We start from the raw sequence: 15,730 nt of genomic DNA on the forward strand, positions 1-15,730 counted from the left end.
TTTGTTAGGCTGAGGCAAGGAAAAAGACTTTCATTTTCTAGTTAGTTTCCTGGTGTGCTTTGTGATGAACACAGCTGCACTAAGCAGTTAATGACAGTTAATCAGTTTCGCTTCCTAGATAAGATACTTCTGCAGTCCCACTGTCCCTAGGCCCCAGGTCAGAAACTTGTGGGTACAAATGAGGCCATGTTAACCTTAATTCCCAGATTTCAGTTCCCTCTGGCATTGCTCCTGGGTCTCAATACTATGTGAACATTTCTGGGAGCTGCTAAAGGGTCTCTCACATGTGTTTAAGACAAAATCTGTGCCCTTTGAGTGCAATTACTCTCCCTTTAATCACTTCCAGGCATCTGCCAGGGTGGCTGGACAGCTGCCCGGACCGCTGACCACCCACCACTTCTTGATGGACACAACCATCTCCACTGGGACCTGCAGCTGCTCTCGGGGAGGATGCTCCTGTGGGGCTGGCTCCTATGTGACCTCAAGCTACAAAAGCTTTCAGGAACCAAAATAGCACTGCATTCTGCTCAAACCACAACGTCAGAGTCCTGCCTATGGCAAAAATAGCAGGGGTGGGGGGATGGCCCCTCCTCATAGGGGTGAGATCTAGGGCCCAGAGCAGGGCTGGGGACAAGCTTCCATGCAGTCTCTCACACTAGAGTCCCCAGCTGCATGCCCACAAAGGATGGCCTGCTTGTCCCTCAACATAAAAGGCAAGTGCAGAGACAAAACCATTCACTTCTACACCCTGATTTCAGTGTAGGCTCATTGACATTGAATTTGGCTATCTGGAAAGAAATTTGTTATTCAAAGAACTTATTTTGATATATAGGAATTTCAGCTATTGTCCACCTCTCGACCAATGACAAAGAAGAAAACTGGTGGACCAGGCATACACTATGAAATGATAGTGGAAAATCGTCACCAATAAGATCTTGAAAGATAAGCATGGGAAAGAGAATCAACAATTTAATATTCATTGAAGTACAAATCCCATTTAAGAGACATTCAGAAAAGAACTACATTACCAACTGTTCCAGAATCAACTCTGGGGTAGTGACCACAAAGGAGACCAGAGGAAAAGTGCTGACCTGAACAGTGAAGTTAACTTTCAAGCAAAGTGTTCTCACTAATAACTTAATAAGGAGCTCTCAGAATATTCAGAGTTGGAGTCCAAGGAAGGCACTTGAATCAAATGAAGTATTGGTCTAATTTGGAGACTATGTTAATTTTCTTCTGGTAATAATTTTAGAAAACATAGGTTTGCTTTTCCAGGCAATTATTTTAATGAATCAATTGGGGTTTCAAGAAATGATTAAATGAGTTCAATTTTGTTTCAGGTTCAGCAAAATGAGATCATTTTTTCTGTTTTTGGTTCAGATGAGGCCAAGTCCTATGTCCAAAATAGACTAATAGGAATTGGGATAAATTTTTTTTTTTTTTGCCCTTTATGTCCCTCATCCTTCCTTCCCCTTCTCTTCCCCAAACAGCTGTTCTTTTGATCTCACTGAACTTTGCTGTGTTGTATAATTACTTCTTCTCTCCCCTCCCAAAGTAAATTTCTTCTCAATTCTGAGTCCAAATCAGCACACTGGAATGGGTTTCCTTCCTACACACAACTGGGATATCAATTAACCAGGAAGGTCCCTTTCATTTATGCTTTCACTTTCATTAAACCAAACTACCACATATTAATATCATGCTGGTAGCATAAGCCTGGAAACAACACGGTCAATATTTGGAAGGTAACACTCTCTTTATACAAATGCCCAGAGCAATGTTAAACTTAGCACAAGCACAGATTTAAATGGTTTTTTAAAATGGCACATCAGTAAAGATTTCCCAAGTAACAGCTTAAATGGACAACTTGTGGGCTCAGTGAAATAAGTCATAATAGAAAAAGGATCAATTTCTTTAAAATTATAGAATTGCAATATAAAATTGGTGCTAGTCTTGTATCAAACCTTGGAAGATAGGGTTTCTTTCTAGACATAAGGAGAGAAGGCTACTAGATCTTCCTTACCTGTTATGGTGGCTTTGTTGATGGATGGTTGGTTGCACATGGGTGATCTTCTGACAAAGAGAAAAAAGTACAAAGTAGTAAATACGTGGTGCATGTTAATTTGAGGACTCTTTGAGTCATTTCAGATATGTCATTTTAATTTAAAGAATTATTTTTAGGCTAGGACATGCAAATGAAGACTTCTTTTTTTTTTTTTTAAGATTTTATTTATTTATTTGAGACAGAGAGAATGAGAGAGACAGAGAGCACATGAGAGGGGGGGAGGGTCAGAGGGAGAAGCAGGCTCCCTGCCGATCAGGGAGCCCGATGCGGGACTCCAGGATCATGACCTGAGCCGAAGGCAGTCGCTTAACCAACTGAGCCACCCAGGCGCCCGCAAATGAAGACTTCTTTCAGACTAGCCACCTAAGTTCCCAAGCACCCTTTGCACTATAGTTCAGATCACACATGTCAAAAAAAAAAATAGTTAAATCTCATAGTGATAGACTTCGAGGCAAATAAAGCTGAAGTAAATGTCATAGGAACATGATAGAGGAGGACGTTCCTATTGATTGACTACGTTCCATTAAACCAGGGCATATAGAGCAAACACAGACTTGGTGAATTTGAAAAGCAGTCAATCTACAAGTCGTTTCCCAAATACGGTGGTGAGAAACTTTTGTTTTTGGCACAAATTCTCAGAGGTGAATGACTCCTTGTAAAATGTATTACAATTATAGAAGCTATTTAAACCCTTTCGTTTCTCCTTCCTCATATTGAGTAACATCTCTGATGCATTTGCTAGAGAGGCATATTAATGCTTTGTCCAAATAGATGCTACAGAGGCTTTAGAAATACTATAAACTAAAGGTACTTGAATTGATTCTGTCTGTGTCCTCTAAGTTTTCAGATATTTCCCAAGTTTCACAAGATGATTATAAACCCCTTGACCTAAAAAATCCTGCTATAAAACTAATTTGTTTTTCCTACAGAGCCCAGAACAATGTATCCAGTATTCAATCAATGCTTAATAAATTATATTGAAAAGAATATCATTTATAAAATACAACTTTAGAAAGTTGTCACTTATAATTGGAAACTTTAAAAATATTGCATAGTGATCTTTAACACTTAACCAACACTTACGAAACACTTATTGTGTGTCAGACACTGTGCTAAATGAGTACTTTAGATGAATAATCTACTTTGATCCTCAAAAGAAACCTTAAGGCAGGTAATCTCACTGTTTCAATTTTACCAGTGAGGAAAACAAAGCTTTGGGAAGTTGACTTGTTCAGAGGAAGAGGGCTGAGATTTGAACTAAAGCAGTGGAATTCTAGGGCGAGCGGTCTGCTAAACTGCCTTACTTTTAGGATGCTTTTGAGGAACCTGGACGAACAGCCACGCATCTGTGCACATGGCAGGCCCTTGCAAAGCTGTGTTCACAACTGCTCTCCTGAGATGACAATTCTCTTAACTGGGGAACGCAATCAAGTGCTTTGTAAATTCTCACTGACTTGGTTCCAGTCAGTATCTGGCTCTGTCTTATTGCTGTTAAGTTTACTGATGTCAGTATGGGACTGAAGTTTTCGTGTTTGACTGGAAACACATCAAAATCGACTATGAAATTATTTTAGTTTTTTTTTTTAAAGATTTTATTTATTTATTTGACAGAGAGAGAGATAGGAAGAGCAGGAACACAAGCAGGGGGGGCGGGAGAGGGAGAAGCATGCTTCCTGCCGAGCAGGGAGCCCGATGTGGGGCTCGATCCCAGGACCCTGGGATCATGACCTGAGCTGAAGGCAGACGCTTAATGACTGAGCCACCCAGGTACCCGAAATTATTTTAGTTTTTATTAGTAAATGAAATGAGGAAATTTGAAACTTGATTAATGCTTCATAAAACAGAAAGGTTAATGCTCTAAATTGCTACTCTGAAATAGACCTGATCTCTATATAAACAGTTATCTTGCTGAGAGTTTATTTAAATAATTTATAACTGAATTTAGTTCTTGCTCTGTGAAAATTTAGGAAGCATTTTATCTGAAGATGGTGTAACGTGAATAGTCCTACACTTTTCTACTGTTTTGGAAAACCAAATTATTGACTTGTTACTCATTATCTTCTCTTAATATTAATCCTACAACTTGGGGACTTGATATTTCAAGTAATGACAAGCAGAAAATATTAATCATTTGATTCATGGTTACAGTGATAAATGATTTAATGAAGAATGAGCCAGAACTCACTCTGGAATTGAAAATCTCAAAACATGCAAGAGCAAGGTGATAGGAACCAACAGTAGGCTAGCAAAGTCAGCAGTGCACATTTGAGTACCCACAGGGGCCAGGCTTCACATGTCTTCTTCCTGGACTGACTCTTTTCCTGGAGCAAACAAAAAGGGTGGATTGTGCAAGGTAGCACATGCCTTCCATAAAATCCATGGGTCAGCCTGGAAATGTTTTAGTGGCACTGTAAGTGTCCAGCAGGGAAAATTCTGATTCCCTCATGGTCATCATGTGATGGGCCAGAGTTATAACCATTTCACTGTCCCTGAACACAGCAGAGCTTAGCTGTGTGTACACTGGATCCTACTAGTCTGATATCGGAAGATATTGGTTTGATCTGAATCAGAATCGGTAAAGAAGGTACAAAACAGGGCGCCTGGGTGGCTCAGTTGGTTAAGCGACTGCCTTCGGCTCAGGTCATGATCCTGGAGTCCCGGGATCGGGTCCCGCATCGGGCTCCCTGCTCGGTGGGGAGTCTGCTTCTCCCTCTGACCCTCCTCCCTCTCATGCTCTCTGTCTCTCATTCTCTCTCTCTCAAATAAATAAATAAAATCTTTAAAAAAATATATGGTTTTTTTTTCTTTTGGAAAAATCTTTGGAGTTGATATTTTAATAACTTTTTGTTTATTATTAACACTAGATTGTCAAAATAAGGAGTATTTGAATAATTAGTTTTCCACTTAATCATGGAAAATTTTCTCTTTTTTGATTTTTCGCTTTTATTAGCACTTCCAAATAATAATCAATTCCCATCTCAGCTTTCCTTTTTTCAACTGCTTCCTCTGTTATCACAAAATCACAATTTTAGGGATGCCTGGGTGGCTCAGTCAGTTAAGTGTCTGCCTTTGGCTCAGGTCATGATCCCAGGGTCCTAGGATAGAGCCCTGCATCAGGCTCCCTGCTCCATGGGAAGCCTGCTTCTCCCTCTCCCACTCTCCCTGCTCTCTCTCGCTGTGTCTCTTTCTGTCAAATAAATAAATACAATCTTTAAAAAAAAAATCACAACTTTATTAATTGCTCCATGACACTCCTGATCTGAGTTTCAGTAATAGCAAGAGAATCAAAGATCTTTGGTATGATATGATGCTCCTCCAAGTAACTGTTGCTTAGAATTAAGAGGATGACTTTGGATTGACTTTAAAGTCTTGAAGAGATTCTTTGTCCGTGGTTAATTTATGAAGTAAGCCGAAAGTATAAAGTTACCCTGAGTGTAAATAACTGGGCAGAGGACTGATTATGCCAGATGATCTCTGACAGACGCAATCACCATATTTATTTCTCATACTACTTCATTTCTGATATTAGAACCATCACTACAAAGTATTTATAGAAAATTAACAGGACATCTTATGACTTAGTGTAAATGGTTAAACAACATGGCAACGACTCAGAGAAATCTAATATATTGCCCTGAGTTCAATCAAACTGAGAACACACCGTCTAAAAGTTCAGCAAGAAGGAGTGGGGAAAGAATAACTTACTTGCTAGGTGCTCGATCTTGCAAATTAGTTAACGCAGCAAAGTTGTTTCGCACAGTTCGCAGGCTGGCCAAGACCTACAACAAAAAGGGATTCTTTAAGCTACTTGGAGTACGGCCATCTTTAGTGCAATTTAAAATGGTTTGGTGATTTAAAAAGTAGTCTGTTAAGTGAAAACCTGATACTGCTTTCAACCTAGTTTCATATACCATTAAAGAATCTTCTAGCCCTTAGTGAAGTTTACATGTATCTATTTGAAATCTAGAGAGGCCAGACTGCAAAGATTTTCCAGACATTTCTCCTCATTGTCTATGAATATGGTGACAGTAACAACAGCTTCCACAATATTCCTGGACTCCTCAGCCAGCAGAACAATATCCCAGGCAATATGCATAGAGTGTTGTTACACTTCAGGCAAATCTGAAATAGTATAATATAAAATAATAATAAACTCTCACTTTAAGGGTTAAAATTGTAAATGTATATATCCCCGAATTCTCCTCAAACATTCACCAAGAACGTCAGACTTTCAAAGACGTTTCAAAGAAAGCTAGGTGAATTTTAAATTGTTTTTTTCACCTTTGCTACATGGCTATCTATCGAGTAAAGAAATTATTTTCTTTGTTAAGGTTATCTGAATCACTAAGGGATGCATTTTCACATAAAACAGGACCACCCTGATGTGCACAGAGGTGGGCCCATAGAAGATACTAAAAAAAAAAAAAAAATGTGTTGCATAAATGAATACATAGACACAACACACCCATACACATAAGGCAGGACCAATATGTCCCCCTACCTCTGAAGGTCCTTCTTTTTCTAATTCTAGTGCAACCAGAAGGTGGCAAAAAGTATTGGAAGTAAGCCTAGGAGAGAAAATTTACAATGACTTTACCTGCCTCCCTTCCCACTAGTATGGGCAAGTTTCCCCCAGGTGGAGCCCATATTAGGTGAGACTATAATTAATCTGGGTGACAATGAGAATGTTGAAGTTGCACTAAAACACAGATTTCAAGTGTCTTTGTAGGTACTACCTAACAACCCAGACTGCCTGACTCGGTTATGTATTCACTGTGTGAACTTAGACAAGTTACATAATCTCTGTGTGCCTCAGTTTCCTTTTCTATAACCCAGGATAGTGATAGCTATCTCTGAGGTTGTTGTGAAGATGATAGGAAAGGATAGGGTAAGTGCCAAGGACAGTGCCCGGCAAACAGAAAGCACTCAACGAATATAAGCCCATTATGGCAACATGCCAGCTGATTAATGATTTGGCACGTGCATGGGGAGTTTACTTAATGATTATCATTTGGTAAACAAGGCGGGGGGTGAAGCATGCAAATTTATAATTGCTCCAAGTGTTCCAGAACTATATCCAGGATGTTTTCATCTGGCACTGACTTAGACTAAAGTCAGTCTAAATGTTTTTCTAAGACAAAAATGTCTCAGACATTTCTGAAACTGGCATTAATTCTCCTAAGTCACTGGGGTGCTGTTTACACCCTGGGACGGCAACCTACAGCATTATCCCCTGAAGGAGTTAACGGTGCTTCCTGAGGTGCCAACCATGATTAACTCAGTCACTGGAAAAACCTGGCTCATTATCACATATAAACAACTCACAGCACTGAAAGGTCACGCTGCCTATGACGGAGTATTCAAATAGCCAACTGTTGACATCAGAGCATGCTGTCTTTCATTAGGCATGAAATCTTGAATGATGCAGAAATAAATCTGATCAATGATCCACTGTCATTAAATCATGCAGGCCTAATTTATGCTTTAAGAATTGAATATCAAATACACTAATAAAACATTTTAAATAAGATTATTGCACTCCCTAAATGCTCCTTTTTCTAGGCAAAATTTAACCTCAGAATTCTGAGAACTTTGTTCTAATAAGTTATAGTAAGCGCACTGCACTTGACACCTACGTAAATAGAAATACTGCTGCAGGTAATTCAAGTTCTATGCTCATTTGAAAGGAAACATTAATTCATGAAAGATATAGTGTGTTTCTTCACTCTGTTATAATAAAAATATTAAATCAGATGATTTTGTTTCAGTTTTTAATTTAAATTTAATGTATTTCTTTTGTATAATCTGTATCTCCACATGGTACAGAATTTAAACAGAATATAAAGGTAGAATGTAGAATGCATCCCCCTCATTAAAAAAGACAAAAACCAAAATTATTGTTATTTGTGAGAGGAGGCAGGTAGATGAAATCGGGGAAGTATGCTCTGAGGTATTAAAAATACTGGTACTGTTCTAATTCTTTAACTGTTGATTTTAGTGTTCTTTATATTTTAGATAGTCACTAGCTATATTCTCTTACATTTTTGAAGAATTTCCAAAAGAAAGTGAAAAAAGAAGTTGCCTTCCCAGTCCCCCCCCCCAACATTCTGCCTGTCCCCTCTACCAACGAACTTTTAGGTTGTCTCCTAGAGTTTGCTTTTACAAACACTGCTGCAGTAAATAATTTTGTAAATCCATCATCCCTTATGCGTGCAAGTATTAGACCACTGTTTTTGTGATAGGACAAATAATACCCTGTAAATTCTATATTAAGGATTATTATATCCTGCCCTACGGCACACATATGATAATGGCAGAAGTGTAAATAAAAGTTCCAGATGGGGGCGCCTGGGTGGCCCAGTCAGTTAAGCAGCTGACTCTTGGTTTTGGCTCAGGTCATGATCTCATGGGTGGAGGGATCCAGCCCCTCGAGGGGCTCCAAGCTCAGCACGGAGCTGGCTTGGGATCCTCGCCCTCTGCCAGCCACCTACCCCGTTCGCCCGTGCGCATTCTCTCTCTCTCAAATAAATAAATAAAATCTTTTTTTTTTTTTAAGTTCCAGACAATTGTTATGGAAAGCATGACCCTAGATTTAGCTGACTGATTCTAGGTGCCTCCATCACCAATGCACTGAGTTAGTCTTTCACGCTCTTATCTTCCAGACTACAGAGTGAGGCGTCTGGTTCTATAGGCTGTGGGGGAGAACCGGAAACCGTTTTACTCAAGCCCTTGAGTCAGGATTCAATTATTCTTCCCTTTTGCTCTAGGGTAGTTCTCACTCCCCTTGAATTCAACCTTTTAAGAACTGTAGTCAGGGCTTTAACGCTCCTATGCTTTTCTCCACGCCTTAATGCTTGCTAACCAAAAAGAACCTTGAGGTTTGCCCTTACACAGCTCAATGGTTAGAAAATTAAGGCCATTTCTTTCTCTTCGGCCAATCCAAGCAAAAGTGTAATCAGTCGAAGTCAAAAATGCATTTGAAATGATGAGAAATATATACATTTTAGGAAAGAAATCATGGCGATGCTATGGAAAACTGTGGCAGAGATGGATCATGTACTGGCTCAGGAGAAGGACTAAATGTTATTTATACACACTAATCTCAGATTTTCTTAAATACTTTTAACATTTATTAACCAATAAGATTCACTGAATCTTCACTTTTCATTGAAAAGTTAAACAACTGAACATATAGCCTAAAAGCAAAGTATACTTCTATAGTAATGACTACTTGAAAAGATTTGAAGAGGAGGTTGCTGTAAATAAACAAAAAAGATGTGGCAACAACGTTCTCCTTAAAAACCCCTGCTTAAAAAGTGAACAAAGAATTTTGAGGATTGTTTTTCATTACAAATACACTTCATGTCACTAGATGGTGCTAAAACACAGATCAAGAGTAGCCACAGTTGCCCCTGGAGTTGGGGGAAAGGAGGAGAAAAAATTCCTTGTCTTGGTTTTACTTCCAGAAAAAACAAAAACAAAAACAAAACAAAACAAGCAAACAACAATAACAATAACAAAAAAAAAAAATGGAGTCAAATTATGATTACTTACAAGATAGAAAAGTCATTTTGATAGAAACCTTTCCAAGTTATGTTTTGGTTAAACTGTATGAAATTGCTCTTCTTGTATGTCAACAAAGGTTGAATATTGATGATTTCATATAATTCGATCTAAAAAGTATTTTGATTTATAGAAGATGCTAGCTGAAATGTGATGACTAGCTTCCAGCAGGGGGTTCCTGGTGGCTTCATCAACCTGGGGATTAAGATGAGACCACAAGGTAGCCACGGCCGGGTGAAATGGGGCAGGGACAATCGGGCATTAAAAAAAATACTGGCAATGTTCTATTACCAAATGGAATAGTAACGTTCTATAGCGTTAAATACTAGTACATTTTTTACAAAATTATGCCAGATGCTGTATTTTGATTAAAGCTAAAATGACTCAGCTGTTCCTACCCTGTAGATTTAAATCCAGCATATCTCCTTAGTCTGAATAACATGAGGGTTCTCCAGGGATCCAAGAAAATAGTTGGGTATTTTCTGTGTCTTCCTTAATCAAATATTCCACTTCTTTTAACAGTCCATACTTCAAGATGAGAATTCTAATTGACTTGTAGTCATATCACATATCTGGGCGGGTGTGGCCCGAGGCAAATGATTACAAAGCAGAGTCTCCTACATTTCATCAGTGTTGTGACTTGTTGGTATTCTGAATCCCCCTAAAGAGCTCTGGCCAAACTGTTACTATACTTTTGGGAGGAAAAGGCCAATTGTGGAGCTGCATGACGTGGCATGGCACTGGGATTCCTCTCAACACCTCGCCTTTGCGCCTAAGGAAATCCCCATACCAAAAGATTTCAACAAAAACAGAGAATATTTCAAAAGGAACTAAATCACATCTATAAAAAATGTGATGTTTGTGAGGACTAAAAGGATTCTGAGCTTTTAGGGGAAACATAAGAAACTGGAAGTGGCAAACGGTATAGGGTAAACACCAGAAAGAATTGCTTACCCCAACAGTGTTGGAGACATGGGAACACGACCTGAAGCAGGGTTGTAGGACTCTTTCTGAAGATGACACCTATCCCAGATGGGTTAGGGTTCAGCCCTGTCCATCAAATTGGATGTCTTTCTAAATTCTCTTATAACAAGATTCTGTTCTCTTAGCTTCACAGGAAACCATGACTGGGAAAAAAACCAGGGAGGGATCCTTTCATGTTTTGGGGAGGCACTCAGGCATAAAGAAATGAGTTCTCAAGTGGAGGCGGATGAGGTGGGTTTGGGAGACTTTTGACCACTTTAGACAGTGTGAGGCCAGTTACTAAGAATTATGGGAAGGAAAACACACATAGAAAAATATACCTAGGGGGATATAAAGTAAAATGTCAATACTAGTTATTAAGGGAGTTGGAATTATGGGAAAATTTCATTTTCTTCCTTTTCTTTATAATTTTTTCTAAACTTTTTTATGGAAAAAAATTCTATTTTGAAAGCAGTGTGTCTTTTTAATATTTTATTTATTTATTTATTTAGAGAGAGTGAGAATGGAAGTGGGGGCAGAGGGAGAGGGAGAGGGAGAGAGAATCCTCAAGCAGACTCCCTGCTGAGCACAGAGCCCAACATGGGGCTCATTCTCATGACCCTGAGATCATGACCTGAGCCGAAATCAAGAGTCAGGCGCTTAACCAACTGAGCCACCCAGGAACCCCCAAAAGCAGTATGTCTTTTTAACCAGAATAATTTAGTGTGAGATCCTAAACTCCAAAGCATGCTGGAGGAAGGAGGTAATTCTTTGGCCTATTTGAACATTGCCCTGAGTGACCTGTCTAAAATCAAGTCTCCTGTCCATTTGCAAAAGCAACTATGGTATATTAAGCCAAATAATGTTGCTATCACTTCAGGCGACATAAACATCTCTCATTTTAAACATTATATATAATATTTGGTATTCAGTGGTGAATATTATGTCCTGTATTAAAAATCTGAGATGTTATTGGTTCGCTGAACAAAATATGCTAGCAGTGTGCAACAGGGCTTAAGAGATGGTCATAGACAAACTGCTGCTACTGGGCCTTACCCGCTTTCCCAAAGATGCCCTATCAGTGGTGAAATTGTTCAGGATTTAACAGGCTTTTTATTTAAAAATTTTTTTAAATTCTAGTATAGCTTTCCAGATCATATACCCAAGTAAAAGGCCACTTGTGCAAAATATGAAGCGCTTAAAAAAAAAAAAATCTGCAACCTCTGGGCCAATGACCATCTTCCATAAGGTGTTACAAATCATTAAGCTAATCATAAGCAAACTTTTCTAAAATTCCAGGATTATTTTTAGGCATCAGATATGCCTACATATTACGCAGAGTTGGTTTATATTCAAAGTCCTGATTTCAAATGTATTACATATACATATTTATTTTAATAATTTAACATAGACTAAATGTTTTTACATATGTATATATTTCCCAGTGTACTTAAATTGTTAGTTTTTTTGTAGTTTATAGGTATACTACAGAATATGTCTAATTATATAAAAGACTAGATTTCCTAGGAATTTAAGACCATTGATGGCAAGGACCAAATCAAATTTATTTATCTATTTATTGGAGGAAAAATCTTTTTATATCAAATAAAAGTATTTTTATTTGTAAATTTTTTTTGTACAAATTTTTATTTGTAAAAGTTGTAAATGTTTTTGAACATAGAAATATAGGTACTAGAAAGAATATGATTTCCAGCAAAACCGTAAGCAAACAAAACATTAACTTCTAAAAGATATGGTGGTCATATTCTATTTCTAATTGCCTGCAGTAATGAAAAAAATCACTATTATATGGTGTATTACTTATAGATTCATTAAATTTTGGTCTGAATTATAGCAATCACAAAATTTCAGGAAATCTGAAAAAAGGGAAGAATTACACATAATCCTATTATCCAAACACTGCCATTATGTATTGAAAAAATAACCTATTACAACATTTTTGAGATGAAAGAGCTCTTACTAATTACAACACTTAAAATTCATCTTGTTTCCTAGAAATTGTGCTTAGCATTTCACAAGCTTGGTGTTATTTTAATATCTTATAAACCTCACGAAATGGATTCTCTTGGAACTTTCATCTAGCAGAGGAGTAAACCAGGCTTGAAAAAGTTCAGTGACTTGCCCAAGGCCATTCACTGAGCAAGAGGAAGAGATGGGGTTTGAACTGAGGTCTACCTTTATCCAGGCAAGTCGTCTAGTTTTACCAGTTGAAAAAAGAAGTCGTAGAGAAGTTAAATGAGGTGTCCAAGGCATCAGAACTAGTTTTGATTATGATTATGATTGGCCCCTATTATCATTTTTATAATCTGTCTGGATCACTTGTATCCTAATATTCAACGTTTCTTTTTAGAGTTAGTGTTGGCTTTAACCCTGTTTTATGCCCCAGTTAAATCAGTATATTCCATCCTGTTCCCAGTCTACCTATACTAGGGACTCTCAACTTTTCCTGGAAAAATACCGGACCTTTAAAAAATACAGATGCTTGTGGGCGCCTGGGTGGCTCAGATGGTTAAGCGACTGCCTTCGGCTCAGGTCATGATCCCAGGGTCCTGGGATCAAGTCCCACATCGGACTCCCTGCTCCTTGGGAGCCTGTTTCTCCCTCTGCTTCTCTCTCTCTCTGTCTCTCATGAATAAATAAATAAGATCTTTAAAAAATTTTTAAAAATAAATAAATAAATAAAAAATACAGGTGCTTGTGTACTGCCTGGAGCACTGGGTGTTACACGCAAACAATGAATCATGGAACACTACATCGAAAACTAATGATGTAATGTATGGTGATTAACATAATAAAAAAATAAAATAAAAAAGAAGAAGATGAAGATAGTAGGAAGGGATAAATGAAGGGGGGAAATCAGAGGAGGGAGGAACCACGAGAGACTATAGACTCTGAGAAACAAACTGAGGGTTCTAGAGGGGAGGGGGGTGGGAGGATGGGTTGGCCTGGTGGTGGGTATTGAGGAGGGCACGTTCTGCATGGAGCACTGGGTGTTATGCACAAACAATGAATCATGGAACACTTCATCTAAAACTAATGATGTAATGTATGGTGATTAACATAACATAATAAAATACATACATACATAAATAAATACAGGTGCTTGGATCCAACCCCCAGATTTTTGGATCCAGTTGATCAGGGATACGGCCTGGGATAACAGCTTTCTAGGTGATTCTAATGGGCAGCAAGGTAGCAAAGCACTGGCCTATATAAAGAATATCTGCCTACCAACCATTTTATATATATTCCAAATGCTTTAGATTCTTTTATCACCTTCTAGCATTTATGTTATATGCTTAAAGTATTTTCATGATTTGTATGTCTAAAAGGAACAAAGATAAATTTAAATCTGTACAAACGGCACATAAAAAAGGAGTAAACAAAGCAACAGGTTGAACTGAAATATTAAATTTCAAGCACTGATCATGCATCTAGTTACACTAAATGTAATTTAATCCATGATATAGCCCTCTGCTTCTAGTGTTTATGTAAGTTAAGTAGCTATGGTCCCATTTAAATATGTCACTTAGGTAATTTGTAATCTGAAGCAAAGACATTCTTTGGGTTTATGGGTTTATAAGGAAACAGTCCAATATGGTTAAGGTCACGTTCTCTAGCACTGCCTTTGAATTACTTAAATGAACCACAGAATTTTTATTGTATTTGCATCTGACTTAAAATGAAATTAAGAACCAGAACTAATCCCCCAAATTAAATTTTCACATCTGTGAGAAACCCGCCCATTCACCAAACTGCTTACCTGAGCAAATGGAGTCACAATCAAGTCATCTCCATGTCTGAAAAATAAACCAAATCCCATGTTAGAAATTACGATAACTCTATGACCACTTTTGATCAGGATTAAATAATAAGTTGCACTTTCATAAATTTCCATAGAGAATTACAGTAATTCCATCCTTATTCTTCAGCACGTGTTCTTCCCAGCCAGTGGGTTGAAAAACTGTCTTCTGGGATGTTAACCATTGTCCAGCTGTCTGGGTTAAAAGGGGCTTCTTGATCATTAAGCAAGGTCACTGCTGCCTTTTACGTGCACGCGATATACAATAGGAGAAAGACCGTTCCGGCCGCAGGGCCTGAGTTTTACTCGTGGCTTCTTACTGTAGAGGCATTAGTAAGGGGTGCTGTGGAAGGAGCCGGCAACTGCAGTGGCCTCAGTGAGAGGACCCTGGACCGTCTAACATTTGAAGGTGATGAGCATCGAGTGTCCCGCATCACGGTGGGAGACAGGCTAGCAACTGTAGGAGACAGGCTAGCAACTGTAGGAGACACGGGACTGCATCATACACGAATCAAAACCCGGGGGACCTTTTCAACTGACTCACGTCCCGCTGCTGTGGCTAAAGGGGGGCTTAACATGTGTGCCATTGCCACAGCAACATCGGCCACACCGAGCCTGGGATGCAGGAGCAAGGGGTCAGCATGGCGTGTCTCGGAGAAACCGGGAAAGGCAAGGAAAGTTTTGCAGCATTCTACTCGGAGGAAAGCAGGGAGCCAGGGCCCAGGGTTCTTTTGTGGTATTTCTTAGCATGGGTGACTTGTGAGAAGGATTTCCAAAATCTCCATGGGGTATTTCGTGATCTAGCTAGCTGAAGCTCTTTCATCAAAAGTGAACGTAATTACTCTACACAGAGAGCTTCCTGGACATGACTTTGACTGAGAACACTGCAACTGAACTGTGCACTCAGTCATGGACAATTCAGAAAAGGACTGAACGACCTCAAACACCACCCATGAAATATGTTTCAGCCCAAGCAGCATATGCGTGACGTCAATACATGGATCGTTACCAATGATTAGACCATTCGTTACGGCCACCATCAAATTACACAGAGATCTTGAAATTCAAAGTGTGGGAAAATAAAAAGCAGGAAAGGTCGGAACACACTTTAAAGGAAACGTGTTATTTTGCACCCCTTCGCTCCAGGATTACATTTGGGGGGGGCACTTGTTTTTTCTGTAGATTATTCGGATGGTCAAAATTAAAGTAATATGAAATCTAGATGTTTTCCCAAGGGACAGTCTTCTCTCCCATTTCATTCTTTATAATTGCCTGGCTACAAAGTTTATTTTCTAAGAATTAAGTTCTGCTGACAA

General features: G+C 38.7%; 1 protein-coding gene across 7 annotated transcripts in view; it reads right to left on the reverse strand.

The window, feature by feature from the left end:
* Window positions 1-15,730, reverse strand: part of PDE4D (phosphodiesterase 4D) — a 1,027,393-nt gene that overhangs the window by 199,824 nt on the left and 811,839 nt on the right. For all 7 annotated transcript variants that reach the window (XM_035014471.1, XM_035014468.1, XM_035014470.1 and 4 more), the window contains 3 exons: window positions 14,376-14,412; window positions 5,771-5,844; window positions 2,024-2,073 (listed from right to left, as the gene is read on the reverse strand). In XM_035014471.1, coding sequence (XP_034870362.1) covers window positions 2,024-2,073; window positions 5,771-5,844; window positions 14,376-14,412 — 161 coding nt within the window. The remainder of the gene's footprint in view (window positions 1-2,023; window positions 2,074-5,770; window positions 5,845-14,375; window positions 14,413-15,730) is intronic.

Source organism: Mirounga leonina, unplaced genomic scaffold, assembly GCF_011800145.1.
Source record: "Mirounga leonina isolate KUSES-001 unplaced genomic scaffold, KU_Mleo_1.0 Mir_168, whole genome shotgun sequence".
In the NCBI taxonomy this organism is placed as follows: domain Eukaryota; kingdom Metazoa; phylum Chordata; class Mammalia; order Carnivora; family Phocidae; genus Mirounga; species Mirounga leonina.